This window comes from Hemiscyllium ocellatum, chromosome 12 (genome assembly GCF_020745735.1).
Source record: "Hemiscyllium ocellatum isolate sHemOce1 chromosome 12, sHemOce1.pat.X.cur, whole genome shotgun sequence".
Lineage (NCBI taxonomy): Eukaryota > Metazoa > Chordata > Chondrichthyes > Orectolobiformes > Hemiscylliidae > Hemiscyllium > Hemiscyllium ocellatum.
This window is the reverse complement of record NC_083412.1, coordinates 17,543,077-17,568,058: the sequence shown is the minus strand read 5'-3', so window position 1 is coordinate 17,568,058 and position 24,982 is coordinate 17,543,077. Positions and strand designations below refer to the sequence as shown.

The window sequence follows — 24,982 nt, the reverse complement described above, 5'->3', positions numbered from 1 at the left end:
ATGAATTTGACACGTTTCACCTTTGACCGTGAGGGTTTCCTCCCATAGCCCAAAAATGTGTAGGTTAGGTGCTTAATTACCCTTGGTGCGCAGGCTAGGTGGGTTAGCCATGGGAAGTGCAGGGTTACAGGGATAAGGTAGGTGTGTGCAATGCTCGTCAGAGGGTCTGTGTGGACTCAATGGGCCGAATGGTCTGCTACCACACTATAGGGATTCTATGTTCCATGTCAGTGTGGACTTGTTGATTAGCCTCCCTTTGTGCCATAACATATCCCAAAGTATGTTTCAGTTTTAGATCTGATTTAAGATACAGCCTACATCATCCCATTTAGGTACAGTAGCTGGTCACAGCAGCTCAGTAACGATCTAGGGGACAGTAAGGACTGCAGATGCTGGAATCCAGAGTCAGTAGATGTGAAGGTGGAAAAGCACAGCAGGTCAGACAGCATCCGAGGAGCAGGGGAGTCAACGTTCGATGGTTTATTAGATGGAGTAGTGGCATGGTTTAGGCAGGGAAAAAGGCCATTTGTCCCGTCTCCTCTGTGCTAGCTCTCTAAAGGAGAAATTCATCAAATGTCATTCCCCAGCCTTTTCCTCGCAATTTTGCACGTTCTTCACCTTCAAGGAAAGTTCCAATTCCAGTTCGAATTTATTAGTTTAAACTACCCCCACCATCCTTCCAGGCAGCACACTGAAGATCCCAACCACTCACAGAGTCATAGAGATGGATAGCAAGGAAGCAGACCCTTCGGTCCAACCCGTCCATGCTGACCAGATATCCTCAATTAATCTAGTCCCCTTTGCCAGCACTTGCCACATATCCCTCCAAACCCTTCCTATTCATATACCCATCCAGATGCCTCTTAAATGTTGCATTTGTACCAGCCTCCACCACTTCCTCTGGCAGTTCATTCCATACACGTACCACCCTCTGTGTGAAAACATTGCCCCTCAGGTCCCTTGCTCCTTTTGCCTTAAACTAATGCCCTCTAGGTCTGGACTCCCCCACCCCAAGACCAGCTATCCACCCTGTCCATGTCCTTCATGATTTGATCAGCCTCTGTAAGGTCACCTCTCAGTCTCCAGTGCTCCAGGCAAATTGCCCCCGTCTATTCAGCCTCTCCCTATAGCTCATACCCTCCAGCCCTTGCAATATCATTGCAAATCTTTTGTGAACTGTTTCAAGTTTAATAACAGCTCTTCGACAACAGGGAGAACAGACATGAAAATAAAACTCCCCTCTACCCCCCACACCTTAAAAATATTTAATCACCCTCCCTCCACTGACCTCTAAGGAAGAGAATTCTTTGAAGAAAAGTATTTCTCCATCTTAAATGGAAGGCTCCATATTTTTAAACTTATCTCTAGTGTCTCCCACGAGGGGAAATATCTCTTTAACACCCACTCTGTCATGTCCCTCAGGATCTTGTAGGTTTCAAAAAGACTACGTCTTATTCTTTATAACCTCAATGGTCACAGGTCCAACCTTTTTTTCTTCAATTCATGAGACCTAGATGTTGCCAACTGAGTCAGCATTTATTGCTTGTCCCTGGTTGTCCTTGAGAAGGCGCTGGTGTGCTGCTTTGCTGCACCATATCATTGAGTGTATCATTAGGAAGGGTTTAGAGAGATATGGGCCAAGTGCTGGCAAAAGGGACTAGATTAGTTTAGGATAACTGGTCAGCAAGGATGAGCTAGACCAAAGCATCTGTTTCCCTGCTGTACAGCTTTGGGATGATGTCTGGCACGGACTGGTTGAACCGAAGGATTTATTTCTGTCCATGACTGTATAACATTGAGTCAAAGTGGGAATGCCACTGTGCCTGAGTACTTGTGTGACTTTCCCAGTGACAGTGAGCTGGGGGCTGACTCTTGCCTCAGTCTCTCAGCCCTCTCGCTGGTCAAAGGCCGGCCTAGATTAAACTCTTCCACTCTCACTGCGTCCTCTCGTTTGGCAGCACTCCCGGTGCCTTTAAATACCCCGTTTCACTGGATCAATTGTCAAAGCTGGTGATGAGCAGCTGGATTTGAGGGAACTTATTCGAGCCAAGCGCTTTGACCTACGGATGCATGCAGCACAATTAGCTATCGTCCAGCTGTGACACCAGCTTCATACAGTCAATGGTGGACAGACTGCATTCCCACTGCTGCTTTGCTGTCAACCTACTCAGTTGAGAGAGCGAAACCATGTTTCTTCCTGATGTAGCGCCTTTGAGGATGTCATCAACCAGGTCAATGAGGGCAAAGTGGTAGACCTTAACCATGTGGAGCTTAGCAAGGCCTTTGATCATATGGTATACTGGTTAGTAAAGTTTGATCACAAGGGAACCAGAGAAAGCTTGCCAATTAGACACAACATTGGCTTGCTGGCAGGAGAAAGAGGGTGGTGGTAGAGGGTTGTTTTCCAGACTGGAAGCCTGGGACCAGCGGTGTCCCACATGGATCGGTGCTGGGTCCACTGTCATTGGCCTCTATATGAATGATTTGGATGAGAATGTAGGAGGCATGGTTAGTAAGTTTGCAGATACACTGGTGGTATAGTGGACAGTGCGGAAGGTTATTGAACAGTACAGTCGGATCTTGATCAACTGAGCCAATGGGAGTTTAATTGAGATAAATGCAAGGTGTTGTATTTTGGTAAGACAAACCGGGGGCAGGACGTAACAGTTAATGCTGGGGTCCTGGGGAGTGTTGTCAAATGGAGAAACCGAGGGGTGCAGGTACATAATTCCTTGAAAATGTTGTCACAGGTAGAGAGGGTGGTGCAGAAGGCATTTAACACTCTTGCCGTCATCAGTCAGAGCATTGAGAACAGGAGTTGGGAAGTCATGTTAAAGCTAAAAACGACACTGGTATCACCACATTTGGAATACTGTGTATAATTCTGGTCACCTTGTTATTGGAAGAATATTATTAAACTGGAAGTGACACAAACAAGATTTAGAAGGATGTTATCGAGACTGGAAGGTTTGAATTAGAGAGGCTGGATAGGCTGGGATGTTTTTTTCACTGAAGCACTAGAGATTGCGGGGTGCCCTTATAGAAGTTTACAAAATCAAGAGAGGCATGGATAAGGTGAATAGCCAAGGTTTTTTTTTCCCTCAAGTAGGAGAATGCAAAGTTAGACAGCTTAGTTTCAAGATGACAGGGAAAGATTTAAAAGGGACATTAAGGGCAATTTCTCACACAGAGGGTGGTGCGTATATGGAATGAGCTGCCAGAGGAAGTGGTGAAGGCTGATACAATTGCAACATTTAAAGGACATTTGGACGGGTACATGAATAAGTCAGATTTAGAGGGATATGGACCAAACGCAGACAAATAGGACTAGCTCAGTTTGGGAAGCCTGGTCGGCATGGATGAAAGGGTCTGTTTCTGTGATGTATGACTCTGTGAGTTAGGCGTTATTCTGCAGGTGAGAGAGCCCAGTGCAGTATGAGGTGCTGTCTATCAGACGAGACCTTAATCCTGCTGTCTGAGGTGGACCATACCCTGGCATCATCTCAAGGGGGGTTCTGTTTACCTCTCAGTCAACATTACTGACACACGGAATGGGGGCATTCTGATTCATGGGAGCTTGCTGTGCGCCTCACTGGCTGCAGCCTTTCCTGCGTTGACATGCGTCCCAAAATCTGCCTGATGTCACACGTCCCTATCATCCTCCCGCCAACCATTCTACTGAAAACATCTCCCACCTGCCAGCAGTTGGACCAGTTTGCGATAGATGAAGATAACTGATGTCAGTTTGTAAGATAGCTACAGTTTACGGACTTGTTGGCTGTGCAGCACACATGGGGATATCCTGGGTTCCAGCACGGCGCTAGATAAATACCGGATCTTTCTTTCCTGGCGCGTGTGTTATTCCCAGAAGACCACACTGCCATTGCAGACCCTCAATACCTTTGCAGGTTCCTGAGTATGAGTTCCCTGATTGGGGCTGTTAATTGAGATCCCTGGCAGACAGATACGAACAGGAGTATCTGGGGTTCTGTTCACTCTGAGAGCTGGCTCTGAGGGAGCAAGGTCAGTGTCAAGGACTCTCCTCATGTAAATAAAGAGTGACTTGGTGATGGGATATTGGCCTCTGTGGGGTTATTTTAAGATTGATATTGGCAGTGCCCCGGATCACATGTTGACCTGGATGTTTGATTCTCGAATCTCTGCTCCCATCACAAGAGGATTCAAGCTGGGTGGCTCAGTTGTCAAGCAGTCTTGTCAAATTTATTCTTTCTCTGGCATGGCAGGCAAGGCCAGAATTTGTTGCCCATCCTGTAACTGCTGTTGAATTGATGAGGTGCATTTCAGCATCAAATACCCGACTGTGAGTCACACCTAGGCCAGATCAGGTAGGGACAGCAGATTTCCTTCACCAAAGGACATGTCTGAACCAGATGGGGTTTTTCCCTACAGTCATGGTCACCTCTAGCTAAATCCAGATTTTATTAATTTAAATTTGGGGCCACATGGTGGCTCAGTGGTTAGCACTGCTGCCTCGCAGCACCAGGGACCCGAGTTCGATTCCAACCCTCTGGCGACTATTTGAGTGGAATTTGCATATTCTCCACGTGTCTGCCTGGGTTTCCTCAGAGTCCCCGGGTTTCCTCGCACAGTCGAAATATGTGCAGGTTGGGTGGATTGGCCATGCTAAATTGCCCCATGGTGTCCAGGGATGTGCAGGCTAGATGGATTGGCCATGGGATATTGTCCATAGTGTGCAGGGATATGCAGTCTAGGTGGATTAGCCATGTTAAATTGTCCCATAGTGTCAAGGGATGTACAGGCTAGGTAGAGTAGCCATTAAAAATTGTCCATAGTATGCTAGGACTTGCAGGCTAGGTAGATTAGCTATGGGATATTGTCCATAGTGTGCAGGGGTGTGCAGGCTAGGTGGATTGGCCATGGGATATTGTCCATAGTGTGCAGGGGTGTGCAGGCTAGGTGGGTTGACCATGGGATATTGTCCATAGTGTGCAGGGTTGTGCAGGCTAGGTGGGTTGGCCATGGGATATTGTCCATAGTGTGCTAGGATTTGCAGTCTGGGTGGGTTAGTTACTGGAAATGCAGGGTTACGGGGATAGGGTCACGGGGTGTGGAAGCTCTTCAGAAGGTCTGTGTGGACTCGATGGGCTGAATGGCCTGCTTCTGCACTGTTGGGATTCTCTGAAATTTAAACTTGAACCGCTGTTTCCCAGCACATTAGCCTGAGCCTTTGGATTACTAGCCCAATGACATTAACATGTCAGCGTCCCCTCGTAATTTTAATCGCCTCGCAAGGTATATTATCGAATAGTGACTAAGAGCTGATGTACTGGTGGAGAGGGTAACAGGAACTTTGTTGTGTCTCCCAGATCCTATTTGTGTTCCAGCGTTTGACCACGGCCTTGGCTTAATGACAGGAATGGCACCGGTGAACCCAATGATGACCGGCATCAGTCTGCTCCGACCGCCAGTCCCTCCGGGGTTATCCGTGGTGAAAGAAATCATCCACTGCACCAGCTGTACTCTCTTTCCCGCCAATCCAAGTAAGTCCGATCAGCACATACAGCCCCAATATGTCTGCCCTGGTGTGACAAAATGTGTCATAAAGAGGGATTTGTTCTGTCCTGGTTCTCTTAAAAAGGGGTGGTGTCAATCTGCTGCCAACGTATCTGCTCCATGGAAAGCAGAGGGTATAAGCTTTGGGTTATATTTTCAAAATTGGACAGGAGAAACGTGAGTGGCTGGAGTCAGGCTCGCATAGCCTCAGGGGTTTAATTTTCGCTTTTAGTTGTTGAAGTTGGGGCTCTTTGGAGTTGAAGCTGCTAGATACAGCTCGCTCTCTCTCTCTCTCTCTCTCTCTCTCTCTGCTGCTGCTGCTGCAAAAAGCTTGGGTTCTCTCTCCACTGCTGGATTCAATCTGTCAGTTTCTCCTTTCTCCAACATTGGGGGAGATCTCAAGCGAGGGAACCCTATTTCGCTAAATTTGCCTTTGCCAAGGGTGTGTGTGTCGCATGCTACTATACTGGAACAGTCGCTGACTGGTAGTTAAATAATATATTATTTTATTAAGTCTTTGAATAGAGTTAAAGATTGTGCCAACTTTTTTTCTTATTGCTTGTGTTTTAACTGTGGTGGAAGAATAAAGTATGTTTTGCTTAAAGTCTAGTAGTTTCACCAATCGAATCACATCTGGAACACATTTGCCTTGAAAGAAGCTGAACGTTCGGGTCTGGGCTATCCCCTAGATGTGTTTTGAGGAGGTTTGGTCTGGTCCATAGCACTGGGTTTACCCGGGAGGAAGAAAGGTTGAGAAAGCTTTGATGTGTTCAACTTACATTGTGGTCAGCATCAGTATGGGAACAGACTGTCTGCTATCCTTATGAAGCTGTCTTCCCTTCAGATATATCATCCAGCTTTGTCAACTTAATAGGAGACTTTCAGGCTATTTTCTGGGCCTGTGATCATATAGCTGTGCTCTCCATCACTAAGACCGACGGGAGCATCCAAAGCTCAATTATAACACTCAGTCCCTCAGGTCTGCCACGTCCTCATTACAATCATGGCTTATCTATTCTATTTTGACCTCTGCTGTTCCTATCTCTCAGCACCCTTGTGCAGCCATCTTTGCTTTGAAATCTAGTCCAATACTCATCTTGTGGACCATAAGACTTTACGGCATAGTAGCAGAAGTAGGCCGTTGAGCCTATTGAGTCTGTTCTGCCCCTCAATGAAATCACGGCTGATTTCATCTTCCTCAGCACTACTTTCCTGCCTGTTCTCCATAACCCATGATTCCCTTCCTGCTTAAAAAATCTACCTCAACCTTGAATAGTCGTAATGGCCCGGCCTCGACAGCCCTCTGCTTGTGTGATTTTTAACTTTCTGAGAGAAGAAATTCCTCCTCATCGCTGGCTTAGTTATGAGACTATGCCCTTTAGTCCTCGACTATCTCACAAAGGGGAAACGACCTATCCACATCTATCCTGTCAAGTCCCCGAGAGACTTACATGGTTCAAGAAAAGGGCACCTCTCATTCTGCTAAATTCTAATGAATACAGGTTTGACTTATTCAATCTTTCCTGATAAAAAACTCCTTCCATGTCCAGTATTAGCAGGTGAGCCTTTTCCAGATTATCCCTCGACTCCTGCTCCTTTTTTTTCAGTGTGTGAGAGAATTATCTCCTCTTGCTCCTGAATGACCCCGTTCCACTAACTAGATTGTGTCCTTTTGTTTCTGAGGAAATATCGATTGAGTCCTTTTAACATTTGAAATGCTTTGATCAGGTCATTCTTCAATCTTCTAAACTCAAGGGAGACAGACCAAGTTTATGGAACTTGTCTTTGTAATTAAACACTCTGACCCGATGTGTCATTCTGTGCAGCTATCTCTGTTAATGCAACAATCTTCTCTCTGAGGTGTGATGTACACAAGAGACTTGATCAGGATATTGAAAACAAGGTTATTAAGATAAAGGCCAACATGCCATTAACCTTTTTTCGATTGCTTTTTGTACCAGTCTCTTAGCTGTCAATCTCCCCTACAGGCCGAAGGGTCTCTCACATTTTAGAAATTACTTGTGGCTTTAATGTTTTTTGGGTCCAAAGTGGATGACCGCACAGTTGCTCGTTCATACAAGCCTACATCCTTTCAGCTCCCATTTACTCAACTTATTGACCCCAACCCCGCCTCTCCCCAACACCAACTTTTCAAGACCATTGTGAATGAGCAAGAAATACCATTCCTGTGACACCCCACATCCTAAGATCACAAAGAAAGAGCTGTGATCTAAGTGAATTTCTCTTCTTTTTATTTGCACTGTACAAGGAAATATGGGTATCAATGCTGAAAATGTGTTGCTGGAAAAGCGCAGCAGGTCAGGCAGCATTCAAGGAGCAGGAGAATCGACGTTTCGGGCATGAGCCCTTCTTCAGGAATGAGGAAATTGTGCCAAGCAGGCTAAGATAAAAGGTAGGGAGGAGGGACTTTGGGGAGGGGCGTTGGAAATGCGTTAGGTGGAAGGAGGTTAAGGTGAGGGTGATAGGCCGGAGTGGGGTGGGGGCGGAGAGGTCAGGAAGAAGATTGCAGGTTAGGAGGGCGGTGCTGAGTTCGAGGGTTGGGACTGAGACAAGGTGGGGGGAGGGGAAATGAGGAAACTGGAGAAATCTGAGTTCATCCCTTGTGATTGGAGGGTTCCTAGGCAGAAGATGAGGCGCTCTTCCTCCAGGCCATGGTCTGGTGATGGAGGAGGCCAAGGACCTGCATGTCCTTGGCAAAGTGGGAGGGGGAGTTAAAGTGTTGAGCCACAGGGTAGTGGGGTTGGTTGGTCCGGGTGTCCCAGAGGTGTTCTCTGAAACGTTCCGCAAGTAGGCGGCCTGTCCCCCCAATATAGAGGAGGCCACATCAGGTGCAGTGGATGCAGTAAATGATGTGTGTGGAGGTGCAGGTGAATTTGTGGCGGATATGGAAGGATCCCTTGGGACCTTGGAGGGAAGTAAGGGGGGAGGTGTGGGTGCAAGTTTTGCATTTCTTGCGGTTGCAGGGGAAGGTGCCGGGAGTGGAGGTTGGTTTGGTGGGGGGTGTGGACCTGACGAGGGAGTCATGGATGGAGTGGTGTTTCCGGAACGCTGATAGGGGAGGGGAGGAAAATATACCCTTGGTGGTGGGGTCTGTTTGGAGGTGGCGGAAATGACGACGGACGATACACTGTATATGGGTATCAATGGCTGGGGCGGTATTTATTGCCCATCCCTATTGGCCCCTTGAGAAGGTGGTGTTGAGCTGCCATCTTGAACCGCTGTAGTCCATGTGCTGTAGTTGGCCCACAATACCCTTAGGGATGGAATTCCAGGATTTTGACACTGAAGGAACTGCGATATATTTCCAAGTCAGGGTGGTGAGTGGCTTGGAGGGGAATTTGCAGGTGATGCTGTTCCCATGTATCTGCTGCCCTTGCCATTCTCAATGGAAGCGGTCATGGGTTTGGAAGATGCCGTCCAAGGGTATTTGGTGAATTTCTGCAGTGCATCTTGTAGGTGGTGCACAAGGCACGGGAGCATCAGTGGTGGAGGGAGTGGATGTGGTGGATTGTGGGGGGGATGGGTGGTGCCAATCTTGAGAAGCTATGAGTTTGGGAGGGGAGGGGTGGAGTTGGTGGTGATGCGTGCCAGTACATTGAGCAAAAGGGCACAGAAAGGATACAGCTTTGTGACAATGGGCAACTGTGAGGTTATCCACTTAAGACCAAGAGCTGCTTTGTCCTGGATGGTTTAAGCTTCTTTAATGTTGTTGGGACTGCCCCTATCCAGATAATTGCTTTCAACTAACCAAGCCCATCCTCAACCTAACACTGCTGAGCCATCAGTGAGGAATTAGCCTCTGTCTGTTTATCTCTCCAGAACCTCCTCTCTAGGCCAGGTTTAAGCACTGCACACTTAGAATCAAGACAGCAAGCTCTCATTTTCTGGAGCTGTTGCTCATGAGTTCAGAGGATCCATGTGTTTAACATAAAACAAATGTCGATGTTGATTATATCGGTAGTAGGACTGTTATGGACCAAAGCAGACCACCTTCAAAATAGATTATGAAAGTAACCTAGACCCTAACTTTATCTTATTTTAAAAGCAAGTGGGAGATACTGTGTTCCACATGCAATTTGATTGGTCAAACCACTCAATGGGAAACAAAATACAATTTATACAAACATTGTAATTAAAATAAAGCAAAAGAAAGAGGAACTTGGAATAATCAAGCTTGACTGAATAATAGATACAGTACCTATTGCTGATTCCAATATAGTACGTTCCCATAAACACAGCCCATGGCAAAATTCAGACACAGGTTATCTCATATGCAACTCCTGTAGCAGGCAGAGAACCCCCCAGCCTTTAGCTGTAAGTGAGAGAGAGGGAAAAAAAAAATAACCTCTACCTCTTTAAGACTCCAACAGCAACTGCTGAAAGCAAAATGTTGAAAGATCCTGGTTCTGTGGGTGAGAGCCATTCAGGCTGCTTCCACAGTCGGTTCTGCTATAACACGGTAATTCTGTTCTCACGCAATCCCATGTTATAAGACAATCACGTAACTCAGCACCATTTAGACAAATGGAGCCGGAACTGCATTACAACCAATACATGCGTTAAAAGGTTTGTGCTTGAGAAACGGTGTCCCCAATTCGTCGATCACATAATGGCGAATCCACGTGAAGGAAATGTGTGTTATAGCAGATTAACCTCTATTGTCCCAACTCTTTTAAAAAAAAACCCCAAGGCCTCTGATCTTCACATGGACAGCTCGTGACCTGTCCCCCCCCAATCCTCTCTCTGAAAGAAACCAGGACAGAACACACCTCTTAAAGCCACATTATCATCGCGGGAAGCAGCTGAAACTCGCTGTGGAAATGGCATTCTGGAATTAATGTAAAACAAATCAGTGCGTTGGCTTATCGGATCGGCCTTAAGTCATGAACAGTCTCTTCACATGAGAAAATTCTAGAACCTCATCCACGCAATTGCTGTTACAATGTAACGTTCTCGTTTGTTAATGTTTGAACAGCCTAGCAATTAAAATGAGTATCCAGACTGTGTAGTGGGAATGGACTGCTCTTCAGAGATAGCCCAGTGATTTCGGGTGAGGTCTCACTCTCTCTACTGGAGGACTGTGCTGCTGGCTGCTTCACGAATAATTGCAGCATTGCTGTTTTTATAACGCCCCAGTGGGTAATCGGTATTGTATCACTGGACAATCTTTGAATGTAATCAGGCACGGCAGGTCAACAGCGTTTGCCTTTGCATTTTGAAAGAGAAGTAGAATAATTTCCACTGAGAATTTCAAAGTGCCAGAGGATGGGAGTGAGTTGATCCAGTTTTCTGGGTTATAGCCACACAAGGAATATGTAGGACACAGCTCATGGTACAGTGAGAGAAGCCAGTCATAACGGGAGGACGATTTTGAGCAACTTTCCTCATTGCAGGATGGCACAGTGTCTCAGTGGTTAGCACTGCTTCCTCACGGCGCCAGGGACCCTGCACCCTCGGGCAACTGTCTGTGCGGGAGTTTGCACGTTGTGCTCCAGTTTCCTCCCACTGTCCATGGTCGGGGGCTATGTAGAGTAATGCGGTAGGGGAATGGGTCTAAGTGGGATACCCTTTGGAGGGTCAGTATGGACTTGTTGGGTCCAATGGCCTGTTTCCACACTGTAGGGAGCCTATGCTTTTATGTACAGGTTATGTGGATTGGTCTTGGGAAATTGCCCATAGATTCCAGGGGGCAGGTGGATTAGCCACGGGAAATGCATGGTTATGGAGATTGGGTGGGTCTAGGTGTGGGCCTGATGGGCCGAATGGCTTGCTTCCACATTGCAGGGAGGCTATGATTCTGTGATCTGGCTCAGCCTGGTGCTGTTTCATTTGCAGATCTGCCCCCTCCAGCCACTCGTGACCGTCCACCCGGCTGCAAGACGGTGTTCGTGGGTGGCCTGCCAGAGAACGCTGGTGAGGATGAGATCCGCGAAGTCTTCGAGCAGTGCGGCGAGATCACGGCCATCCGCAAAAGCAAGAAGAACTTCTGCCACATCCGTTTTGCTGAGGAGTTCATGGTGGACAAAGCCATCTACTTGTCAGGTGCATCAGCTCTTCCTGCCCGCTGATCCTGTCAGACTTCGGTCAGAGGCGCCAACCTTCCAATAGAACCTAGTTTAGGGAGCTTGGGACTGGCATTACAAATGCATGAGCATGAGCAGGTTCCCTCAAGCCTTATCCAGGCTACATGAGGAACCATCTTCCCAAGGCCTGTCAGGCAGGGAGGGACTGCGGGCCCATTTGAGAGGCTGGAGGGGGCATTTCTGAGAGAGAAAGGGGGCATCTCTGTCCTTTCTGCTGGCATGGGGTGGGGCAACTTCCATTGGGCACTTGGCCAGGTGTAGAGGCTAAAGAGGAGGGATCAGTCTTTTCGCCAGGGTAGACAAGTGCTCATTCCCTCCCAGGAGGAGGCCCTCTAGTGGCCATTAATTGCCCTAATTTGGCCTAAAGTTTTGCTCAACACCTCCCCTGCTCCTTCCCCAGGGAAGCTATCTCACCATCAGCTCCCACCAGCACATTCCCCCCCCTCCCCCATCCTTTCTCAAATAACTCCTGGGAATCCATTAAATTCACGCCAACATTTCAGGAAACTCATCCTCCCAACAGTGAAGTTGCCTATTGATTATTATGGTCTCCTAGGGCAGCACTTCCGTTTTGGAAAGTAGGAATTGGGAGACAGGACTAACTCCAGATCAAGCACCTCCCCCTGTGCTCAGACTGCCAAAAGTTGAGGCCCTCACTGAAACACATGTCCAGGAACATGCTTAAGGAATGCAGATGGGCAAGTTTGATCCCATTCCCAAAGACCTCAAAGCCAGTGCTTCTGATGGAATCAGTAACTCCACCGTAAAAAGTTGAGTTGAGGTTTCCTGATCCTTTTCAAATCCCCTCACAATCACTCCTTAATCTCTCACCCATTATCCACTTTATGAATAGCCCTCACCAGTCCCATTACAACAATGTTGTTGAATAACCCCTGAAATCCCGAACTAAACAACATACTCTTAAAAGTAGCTCTATGAACTTATAGAAGTACTTCTAAAATGATTAGGCAGTAGGGTTACAGTCAAGAGCCCATAAAACTTCCCAAGAGAATGATTGGAAAAGTTTGAACATTTAGATGTTTTTGTCAGTCTAGGCTATCCTATCAATAGAATGAAGTAGACTATACTTTCTTTACCCAGTAGATGAACATTTTTTAAAATCATCCGAAATGTTTTTAATATATACAATGTTGATATTTTAATTCACAGCTTGCTAGTTGGGTAAAGTAACAAATTGCTAAACACAATGACTTATTGGATAGTTACACATTCTCATCACAACACGATCATGACGCACCTTAATGAACACAGGTCGCGCCTCACGCCACAACATTTCATAAAAAGCGGAAAACCATTTTACTTCTAATTTTGTGATCAATTTATACGACTTATAATTTATCCTTTTAAAGGCCTCACACTTCAGTCTGTTATTCATACCATGAAACCCAACAGCTACCAAAGTCTGGCCCACTCTGTAAAAATCTTTAGCACTTACTGAGATGGGCTGTTGGTCACTTTGCCAAGTGCGTAGCTTCCATGACTGAACCCCTTCTCATAGAATCGTACAGTACAGAAGAGGCCCTTTGGCCCAATTATGTCAGTAATGGCCAAGGGAGGAAAGGGACGCGGGTGCTTTACATGCTGCTTGGTGGCCATTTTTCTGGTCCCTCCTCAAGTGCCCAGGAAAGCACCCCTCTCAATGCCATGCTAGCAGCAAACTGGTTCCTACACTGTACACGGCACTACATGAAGAGGGAGCAATGTGAGAAAGAGATGAGGCCCAGGTGGGGTGGGAGGGGGGTGGTGTGTAGAGGAGGGGGGTTGCTCACCCTTCATTTGAACCCAACATTGAACGCCATCGGTTCGGTCTCATTTCTATTGACGTGTGTTCGCAAGCAGGCTATCGAATGAGGCTGGGATCAAGCACGGACAAGAAAGACACAGGTCGCTTGCACGTGGACTTTGCTCAGGCTCGCGACGATCTATATGAGTGGGAGTGTAAGCAGCGGATGTTTGCCCGGGAGGAACGGCACCGGCGCATGCTGGAGGATGAACACCTGAGACCACCCTCTCCTGCGCCGATTGTACACTATTCGGAGCATGAGGCCAGCCTCATGGCTGAGAAACTCAAAGGTACCCCTGCATCTCTGACATTGCAACGGCGATCGGCTGGGTTCTGCAGGGACTGCATGTACTCAATCCGACCTTTATCTGCTGTCAGTATATTTAGGACTTGACTACAGCCTACAACCAACAGTGCACAGCTGAGAGAACAGCCTTAAAAACATTTTGCTGAATATCAAATGTAGCACAGACACCAGGCAGACACACTCTTGATAACAAGGCTTCTGTTCAAACGAGAAACTTCACTGGAATAGCTTTTGACCATGTTTAAAATTTATCAGACAATAATGTTCCTGAATTTCAATAGATAAATTGGGCAGTCCCTTCATTCAGCTGAACACATACACACATACATAGATACATTGATGCTCGTATATATACACACACACTTACATAGATACACACACATATACACACACACTTACATAGATACCTACATACGTACACACACACTTACATAGATACACACACACTTACGTAGATACCTACATACGTACGCACACACTTATATAGATACCAACATACGTACACACACACTTACATAGATACACACAAATATACACACACACTTAGATACCTACATACGTACACACACACGTACATAGATACACACACATATACACACACACTTACATAGATACCTACATACGTACACACACACTTGCATAGATACACACACATATACACACACACTTACATAGATACCTATATACGTACACACACACTCACATAGATACATACGTACATACACACTTAAATGCACATACTCACATACTTACACAGATACACACACACTTACATAGACATACACATACACACACGCGTATATAGATACTCACATAATATACACACAAACACCTACATAGACACACAAATACGGACACACTCATTCACTAACACACTTTCAGATACACACATCCTGACAGATATATGCTCATATAGACAAATGTATATGCCCACACCTGGTCACTTACACGCACTAGTCCCTCATCAATTACATTGATTGCAGTGGGGCAATGTTGGTGAATAGTTTGGGGGAAATGATATACTGGCTGTGCTTTTGACACCCACTGTCAACTCTAAGCAAACCTCAGTCAGACATGGGTACAGCAAATGACTGTGATGTACTGCTCCAACAATATGTGATAACTCCCACATTCAGAAAAAGCTGTCCAATAGCATCAGTGATACTTGCACATTCGTTCAGTGATTGTTATTGAACTAATAATGTCGGGCACGTTTGAAGTACTGAAACTCAATTCACCTGTGAAGAATTGTAAGTGAACAAAATGAGGAAGACTCTTTGCTCGTACGTTGTGTACTGTTTGTGTGGTACTAGTCCCCACTTGTTCTGGGATGGACTCAGAGAAATTGCTGGCTGGAGGGTATAGATAGCAAAATCAGTAAGTAATTTTAAAAAAGGCTTTGAACCGTTTTCTCAAGAACGGTTTTTCGTATTATAACAGCACAAAAATCTTGATTGAGTTCATAATCGAAGGCCAATAATCAAAGTTATTAATACCTAATGAAAACATTGCATTTTTGATAGATTGTGATAGAGGATAATTTAATGTTGTGGAGTATACATTCATCTACCTAACTGGAGATTTTATAGCGCCTTTAATTTAGGTCATTCTTCACAAGAGAGTCCGAATTAACAAAATTGAGCGAATCTTGATAGCTGTTCTTTTTCTGAAAACTGTGAAGGAGAAAAAAGCAAACTAGCTCTCCCTTTCACACTTCAGGGAAAAGTCTGTGGTTGCTAGAAATTTGTAACACAAAGAGAGATGCTGGATGCAGTCAGCAGAATGGACAAGAGCTGTGGGGCACGTGATAAAGTTATGTATTCAGGCCCCTCGTCAGAACTGGGAACAGTTAGAGACGGAACAGTTTTGAGTCAAATGCAGGACGAAAGTGCAAGAGAGAAGGTCTTTGATCTGATTTGATTGTTGTCACATGTGTCTAAACCCAATGAAAAACTTTGTTTTACGAGCAGTACAGGCAGATCACAGCAAACAAGATCTTGCAGATCATGGGGTGCTTAGGCAGAGCAAGGCACACAGGGTTACAACCACACCGGGGATCCACAGAGAAAGGAGAAAGTGAGGACTGCAGATGCTGGAGATCAGAGCTGAAAATGTGTTGCTGGAGAAGCGCAGCAGGTCAGGCAGCATCCAAGGAGCAGGAGATTCGACGTTTCGGGCATGAGCCTGAAGAAGGGCTCTTGCCCGAAACATCGATCCACAGAAAAAGGACAACATTAGCGAGATCAATATTATTTGAGGTTAGAGAGGTCCATTCAGCAGTCTATGAAGAGCAGGGAAGAAGGTGTTCTTAAACCTGTTGGTGAGTGTGTTCAAGCTTCTGTATCTTCTGCCTGACGGAGAAGGTTGGAAGAGAGTATTACTGGGATGGGGAGGGGTCTTCGATGATGTTGGCAGCCTTTCCACAGCAATGGGAAATGTAGACAGAGTCCATGGATGGGAGGTTGGCTTCCGTGATGGTCTGGGCCGTGTGCACCCAACTTTCTGTCATTTCTTACAGTGCTGGGCAGAGCAGTTGCTGTACCAGGCCATTAGGCACCCAGATGGAATGCTTTCCTCATGGGAATGCCGAATTTCCTGAGCCGCCTGAGAGAGAAGAGTCATTCCCGATGAAGGGCTTTTGCCCGAAACGTCGATTTCCCTGCTTCTCGGATGCTGCCTGACCCGCTGTGCTTTTCCAGCCCCACTCTAATCTTGACTCTAATCTCCAGCAACTGCAGTACCCAGTTCTGCTGGAGAAGAGGTGTTGTTGCGCCTTCCTACGTGGGAATTCCAGGACACTGTTGGTTATCGTCACTCCTTGGTAGAAAAGACGAGAGTGATTACATAACAAATGGATGCTGGTGTAAGCTACAAAGGGGTGGTAATGAGCTAAGCAAAGAAATAAAAGACAATCTAATGGAGGTGTAAAGTTGTACATTATTAGTACCGCTGCATTACCATAGCTGTTGTCCAAAATTCCCGGGGAAAAAGGGGGTTGGGAGTATAAGGGAATTCTGGCTCCTGCTTCCCATAGGAATGACTAGAGTTTAGTATTGGGTGGTTTAGAGCTCGTTGTATTTAAATTAGCTATTCTGGCTGCTTGAAAATAAAACTGACCAGTAGCTGCCCTCCTGTGTGTCACATGATTCTGCAGTGCAGCCAAGATTGGGGCTCCCTGGAGCACTCGCTCATAACAATTGGTGCCAGACTAATTAGTTCCTAGGCATTTACAGAGAACACAACGTTAAGTGGGGTTGCGTTTATGATCTGAAAGTTTTGGGCTTGGTTCTAGAAGGCTGGGAAAGTAATATATTTCAGTCTCTCCACCTTTCCAAATCATAGCAGACCTTCCCTTTTGACGTTCCTCCCCCTCCTATCCCCATTTATGTGACTCTGTACTTGTTTTACACTAGCCGAACCTCGAACTTGCATCAGTTCGTCTCAAAGGTCAGATCTGAAATATTGGCCTGGAGTTTTGATGTTCCGACAGTTGGTACTCTCAGTGTTTATGAGAGCTGTGCACGGGGATTCTGCGTAATCCCCAAGGTAGCAGATTCTGAAGGAGTTTGCTGGGAGATTGAGGTTTCCACTGGGCGATCCCACAATGCCTGCGACCTTCTGAAAGTCTACATTTAGGTCGGGGGATTTACTCAGAAAACTGAGTAAATAATTGCTCAGGAAAAGTTAAATACTGAATGACTATTCAACTGAGCCCATAGTTAATCTCGTACATCTTCAGCCACACCTCCCTCCAGACACCTTCCACTCCCAGATGAGTCAATGCTCTACAATGCTCTACAATGTATAACACAGTAAGATAGAGCTTGAGGCTTCAGCATTTGCCACGGCCCAGCACCATTTTGAATAGTTTAAGAATAAAAAGGTGCTGCTGAAAGAGAGTCCATCACCATACTCCCACCTCCACAATGGGTCACAAGCCAATGCACATCTCACCGTCATGCCTCCAGTGCCAATGCCAGACCCACCAACATCAGAGTCACCACCTTTCAGACACCATCTCTGAACCCAACACTTGCCCCACACCAGCAACCCACTGGTCTGCTGCCACCACTGCCACGCCAACAACCAGGAGACCTGGTCAGGGCCTACCATAACCAGGAGGCCACCGCCTCACCAAGATTCCAGCTCTGACTGCCATCCTCCGTCGTGTCACCCTCGCTGCTACTGACAGGAAAAAGGTGAAGAGAAAGAAATAGGACAAAAAGGGTAAAGAAAGAAGGGAGGAACGGACAGGCCTAGGATTCTGAACGCTGCTTACCTTGCCACCGTCACCATCTTGAAAGATCGGAACCCCTTCCCCCACATTGGACCCAGCCCTCCTTTGCTCACTCCAGGCCTCACTCTACACTTTCTCTTGCTGCCTAACTTTTCCCAACACCCTGGCTCCCTAACTCAAACTCCTGGGAGCTGATCTCCTTTCTCCACTCTGGACCTGGTTTGTTTCCCCAACTCCCCTAAACACTGTATCGCTTCCCTGGCCATCTGGCACTCATCCCCCATCCACCCTAGCAATCTACCCCTTGGCACCTCAGTCTCCTCCACTGCATCCTACACCCTGGGTGCTGTACCCAATTACTCTCTACCCACCTGGCCCCTGCCTACCTGGCCCTCTTGTCCCTGGTACCTTGCTTGTTACTGAGCTAACAGCCTCCCCAGCTGGCACCTCACCTGTCTGTGACTCTGTCACCTTACCCATCTGGTTCCCTACCCTGCCCAACACTCTTACTGTAAAGTGACTGTGGTTTGGGACCAACAAACATCTAAATTACAGCAGCTGACTGCTGTGAAGAGGGGGCCTTGTCTGCTTTCCTCTGACACTATGAGAGAACTCTCATAATACAATGATCACTTCACATTTCTTAGAAAGCCCAGGCTGGAATCGCCTCTGAGAAATGTGGAGCTCTCTCAAGTCGGGGTGATGTGGTAATTGAGTCATACAGCACGGAAACCTGACCCCTCAGTCCAACTCATCCATAGGAACCAGGCATCCCAATTCATGCATAGGATGTAGCTGTCGCTGCCTGAACTTACATCTATTGCCCGTCCCTAATTGCCCCTTGAGAAGGTGGTGATGGGCTGCCTTCTTGAACTGCTGCTGTCCATGTGCTGTAGGTAGAGCAGACGCGAATGATGCTGAACATAGAACATTACAGCGCAGTACAGGCCCTTCGGCCCTCAATGTTGTGCCGACCTGTCATACCCATCTGAAGCCCATCTAACCTACACTATTCCATGTGCGTCCATATGCTTGTCCAATGACAACTTAAATGTACTTAAAGTTGGTGAATCTACTCCCATTGCAGGCAAAGAATTCCATACCCTTACTACTCTCTGAGTAAAGAAACTACCTCTGACATCTGTCCTCTATCTATCACCCCTCAATTTAAAGCTATGCCCCCTCGTGTTTGCCATCCCCATACTTGGAAAAAGCCTCTCCCTGTCCACCCTATCTAACCCTCTGATTATCTTATATGTCTCTATTAAGTCACCTCTCCACCTTCTTCTCTCCAACGAATACAAGTCCCTTAGCCTTTCCTCGTAAGACCTTCCCTCCATACCAGGCACCATCCCAGTCAATCTCCTCTGCACCCTTTCCAAAGCTTCCACATCCTTCTTATAATGCGGTGACCAGAACGGCACACAATGTGCAGTCATTGGAAAACAGAAACATTGGCGGTGACGCACAACATGGAAGCAAAATACTGCGGATGCTGGAAATCGGAAGTCCGGGCATAGCGAGCTGGAGCAGATCAGGCAGCATCTACGGAGAGCAATCGAGTTAATGTTTCAGGTCGGAGACCTATTGCAGTTTTGCTCAGTTTTGGAGAAACTGACAAGGCATTTGGGTTACTGAGCAGGAAGTGGAAGAGAAGTTGAACAGGACGATGCTGAGGGCTCTTCTGCAGTACTGGTCGCCCAGTTATAGGAAGGCTACTATTAAACAGGAGAGGGTTCAGAAGAGATTGACCAGGATGTTGCCACAAATGGAAGGTCTGAGTTATAAAGAAAAGCTGGATATAGCTGGGACCTTTTTCACTGAAGCATAGGAGGTTGAGCTGATAGAGGTTAATAAAGTCATGAGGGGTGCAGATAGATTGAATAGCAGGTGTCTTTTCCCCAGGTGAGGGGCATACCTTTAAAAGGTGAGAGGAAAAAGGTTTACACAAGAGGCAACCTTTTCACAACGAGAGTGGTCCATGTATGGGACAAACGTCCAGAGGAAGTCATGGATACTGGTCCAGGTACAGCCTTTAAAAGGCATTTGGATAAGTACATGAATAGGAAAGGTTTAGAGGGATATGGGTTAAATACAGGCAGGTGAGACTAGTTTAGTTTGGGATTACAGTCAGCATGGACTTGGTTGGACCGAAGGGTCTGTTTCCACGCTGTATGACCCTTTTGACTCTGTAAGTCACTTGCCATGACATGTAGGTGCTGACATCCAGAATCACAGAATTTTACAGAGTGCAGGCAGAGGCCGTTTGGCCCACTGTGTTTGTCCTGCTTGTCCAAGATCTTCATGCGAGATGGTTGCCTCCAAAACCACAGCCACACGCAGTTGCACTGTTTGCAGCGAGACATTAACAGGCAGCACCATCTCTCAACAACCTCCTTCTCTCGGATGTTGAGTGTTCTGGGTAACTGTGCCTGCAGTGGGTTGACTGTAAAGTATATGAGTGTGGCGTTGTTTCCCAGGTGGATTCGAGGATGAAGAGTGCATGCTGTTTGACGACCTATACTACTGCGGTGTCTGATTTCTCTGGTAATGGAATGGGACCTCTGTGCTGAGGCAGTTCAATTCCCCCGCTGACTCAGATGGGTCCCTGTGTCTGTACTGTATAATCTCCCAGGCCGTCCAAGTATTTTCTCCCGTCATGTTTGATTTTCTCATCGACCCATCCACAGCCCTTGCTTTTCTGTCTAATCCAGGAATTTCCTCTCCACTGGCAGCTTTCTCCTTTAACTAGAATCTCCTTTGACTGCATTCTGTGGCTACTTATTGAAGTGATGCAGGCGTCAGAATAGAGTGGGAGGATGGAGTTACAATGGCAATGCAGATGTTGAGACACAAATTTAACGGGATATGAAATGGAGATTACTGTGGATAATTTGATCTTGTCTGTCAAGACTAGGGGGATTAGATTAGATTAGATTCCCTACAATGTGGGAACAGGCCCTTCGGCCCAACGAGTCCACACCGACCCTCCGAAGAGCAACGCACCCAGACCCATTCCCTTACATTTCCCTCTGACTAACGCACCTAACACTGCGGGCAATTTAGCATGGCCAATTCACCTTTGGATTGTGGGAGGAAACCAGATTCTAAATTAGAGTGGTGCTGGAAACGCACAGCGGTTCAGACAGCATCCTAGGAAGCAGGAAAACCGGAGCACCCGGAGGAACCCCACACAGACACAGGGAGAATGTGCAAACTCCACACAGACAGTTGCCCGAGGTGGGAATTGAACCCAGTGAGGCAGCAGTGCTAACCACCGAGCCACCGTGCTGCCCCTGAGATTATAAGCATGTTACTCTCTCATGGTAACACCAACAAAGCTTGCAGTATGCTGTCAGATGTAGCAAGAAGATGTGGGAGATTGCTATGAACTGCTCTGGTGGTAGTTTTTGGCAATGGATCAGAATAGAGATACATGTGGACTCCTTCAAAAGGTGGAAGCCAGTCTGGCCAACAACAAAGGAAGAAGTAAATGGGAGCCATTTATATTTCCAGCTCATTGATAAAGATACAACCCCCTTCCCCCCCTCCCCCCCACCCCCACCGGTCCCTAGTGATCTGTCACCGAGACTAAAACGTGAAATTTGAAATGGCGTTTTTTCATTTTGTGGGAGCTATGTACAGTAATGGGCGTGTGATTGGGTCGGCAGTTGCGGGAGAATTATTGAACACCCTGCGTTTTACATCGACAGGACGTGGATATTGCTGGCTGGGCCGGAGGGCAGTTGCATAGCAACCACGTTGCTATCGGTCTGGAGTCACGTGTGTCCAGCACAGGCAAAAACGGCCGATTCCCGTCCCTGGAGGATAATAATGAACCGAATGGGCTCTTAGGACAATCGTCGGGGGTTATAAGGTTATCGTAAGACCCTTAATTCTAGATTTTCTTATTGAATTCAAATATTCGTAGTGGGATTTGAATATGGATCCATAGAATGTTGCCTGGGATTGTCGTTTACTAGTCCAGTGACAATGCTTTGGAAGGTGATGGCCTAGTGGTTTTATCATTAAACTGTTAACCCAGAGATCCGGAATCAAATCCCACCAAGGCAGATGATGGAATTTGAATTCAATAAAAATCTGGAATTAAGAGTCCAATGATGTCCATTGTCGATTGTCAGGAAAAACCCATCTGATTCACTCATGTCCTTTAGGGGAGGAAATCTGCCATCCTCACTTGGTCTGGCCTACATGTGACTCCAGACGCCCAGCAATGTGGTTGACTCTTAACCATCCTCTGAAATAGCCTAAGGCACTTGGTTTGAGAGTAGTTAGGCATTGACAAGCCTGGCTAGTGACATCCATTCCCCAGTGACGAAGAATTAAACACAAAACAAAGTCACATGGCGTGGAAACAGGCCCTTTGGTCCAACTCATCCAGGTTTTCTTGATTGAACTAGTCCCATTCACTGGCACTTGGCCCATATCCCTCTAAACCCGAACTGTTCGTCTGCCCATCAAGATGCCTTTCAAATGCTATAAGTGTACCAGCCTCCACCGCTTCCTCTGGCAGCTCATTACATACATGCACCACCCTCTGCGTGAAAATGTTGACCCTTAGGTTCATTTGAAATCTTTCCCGTCTCACCTTAAACTGGTGCCCTCTAACTGATATCTTTTTACCTTTCCGATGGCTGCAGCATAGAAAGAGGCCTGTGGACATATCTAGCCATTAAGAAATGTCAGCACTAAAAAAAATGTGTTGCTGGAAAAGCGCAGCAGGTCAGGCAGCATCCAAGGAGCAGGAGAATCGATGTTCCAGGCATGAGCCCTTTTTCAGGAAGGCTCCTGCCCGAAACGTCGATTCTCCTGCTCCTTGGATGCTGCCTGACCTGCTGCGCTTTTCCAGCAACACATTTTTCAAGCTCTGATCTCCAGCATCTGCAGTCCTCACTTTCTCCGTTAAGAGATGGCACATGGGCATGATGGATCATCCTTCATTGTGCTGTACACTAATGTCTGTACATAGCACGGGTGTCACCAAACAACAGGCCACAGTCGTTTTCTGCAGTGGCTAGTCTTTCCTCCTTGTGGAACACTCAGTGCAATCTCTCGGGTGGCTAACAATAAAATCTGAACGTGAAAATTTGAAGTGGTTCAGCTCTAGATCCAGACTTGAGTTTTCAAAGCAGTCTCTCCCTCTTTAATTTGATTGAGGCGAATGCAATGCATCAATGACCAGAAAAAGCCCTCGAACCAAGGGATCTCGTTGGTTGGCGGCAGAAACCGCACACAAAGCTTATTGTAGCTGCATTTTGCACAGTGCTGTCGGAATCTGTCAGGATGGGCTGGGCACTTAAAACTAGTGGCTTATTCTGTGCTGAAGAAGTCAGCTTTCTCGTTATCCCTCGCTCGCTATTTTTTTTTTAACCAGATGTTGACCCCAGCTCATTTTTCTCCTGAAGAGCAAGTTGTCAGTGCAAATCTTAGCTGGCTCCCATGAGTCACAGATTGATTGCAGAAGCACTTTTGCTCTCCGGTAGGCTGTGTTAAAATCGATGTCTGTGGGCAGGCGAATCTAAATTATGGCAATATATTAAGATTAGAAGCTTAAATAAGCACCAGACAACATAATTAACAATGTTTTAGTCTGCTGTCTGATTACAACTGTTTAAGTCTGTAAGGTATAACTGCTGCGCAGACATTTCTGAGGGTAGAATCCAGACTGATTGGTGACAGACAGCTCCAGCCATGAAGCAGATCTCTTCATGTGTTTGTACCTCCCCATCCTGAACGTGTTATAGCTTCCTGTACAGTTAGCTAACGACCCATTTCTACTGGGAGGGGGTTCATGGAGTCCCACAGTGCAGAAAGGGCCCATTGGCCTGTTGGGAAATAGCAGGAGGAAGACTGGTGGGAACTTTGGGCGTCATGACGTGGTCGCAGTCCTTGCCCCTTTATTGCAATCTGAAATGGACCTTTAGGGCCAGCCAGGGTTTCCCAGGTAACCTGCCCGTGATGCTGAGCCGAGACCTGTGTTGCTCAGGAGGTAACGGCTTTTCCAATGAGCTGCCTCCTCCCAGAGTTCCTGTCAGGCCGACCCTACCGTGCTCTCCTTTGACTGGACACCTGTCTCCACTCCCCTCACAGCTCTTCACAAATCTGTAGAGTCATCGAGACGTTCAGCACGGAAACAGACCCTTCAGTCCAACTTGTCCACGCCGACCACATACTTCAACCCAATCTAGTCCCATTTGCCAGCACTTAGCCCATATCCCTCTAAACCCTTCCTATTCATATACCCTTCCAGATGCCTTTTAAATGTTATAATTGTACCAGCCTCCACCACTTCCTCTGGCAGCTCATTCCACACACGCACTGCCCTCTGTGTCAAAAGGTTGCCCCTTAAGTCCCTTTTATATCTTTTCCCTCTAACCTTAAACCTATGCCCTCTAGTTTTGGATTCCCCTACCTTGGGAAAAAGACCTTGTCTATTTACCCTATCCATACCCCTCATGATTTTATAAACCTCTATATGGTCACCCCTCAGCTCCGATGCTCCAGGGAAAACGGCCCCACCTATTGAGCCTCTCCCTATAGCTCACACCCTCCAACCCTGGCAACATCCTTGTAAATCTTTTCTGAACCCTTTCAAGTTTCACAACATCCTTCCTATAGCAGGGAGCCCAGAATTGCACACAATATTCCAAAACTGGTCTGACCAATGTCCTGTACAGTTGCAACATGACCTCCCAACTCCTCTCCTCAATGCACTCAATTCCAAATCCTCGGCAAAAATTGGGTACTACAGAGATTAGAGTCAAGATTAGAGTGGTGCTGGAAAAGCACAGCAGGTCAGGCAGTATCTGAGAAGCAGGAAAATCAACATTTTGGGCAAAAGCCCTTCATCAGGAATCCTTAGATGCTGCCTGGCCTGCTGTGCTTTTCCAGCACCACTCTAAACTCAATTCCAAATCCTTCCCTGTGGCCTCAGACACTAGCCCCCACTCTGGCAAGGCCTTCATTGTGGTCCA

The 24,982-nt window shown here is 46.8% G+C and overlaps 1 protein-coding gene across 2 annotated transcripts in view; it reads left to right on the top strand.

The window, feature by feature from the left end:
* The window catches only part of enox1 (ecto-NOX disulfide-thiol exchanger 1), a 229,638-nt gene that overhangs the window by 43,592 nt on the left and 161,064 nt on the right, over positions 1 to 24,982 (top strand). For both annotated transcript variants that reach the window (XM_060832906.1, XM_060832907.1), the window contains exons 3-5: positions 5,349 to 5,522; positions 11,392 to 11,598; positions 13,500 to 13,733. In XM_060832906.1, coding sequence (XP_060688889.1) covers positions 5,349 to 5,522; positions 11,392 to 11,598; positions 13,500 to 13,733 — 615 coding nt within the window. The remainder of the gene's footprint in view (positions 1 to 5,348; positions 5,523 to 11,391; positions 11,599 to 13,499; positions 13,734 to 24,982) is intronic.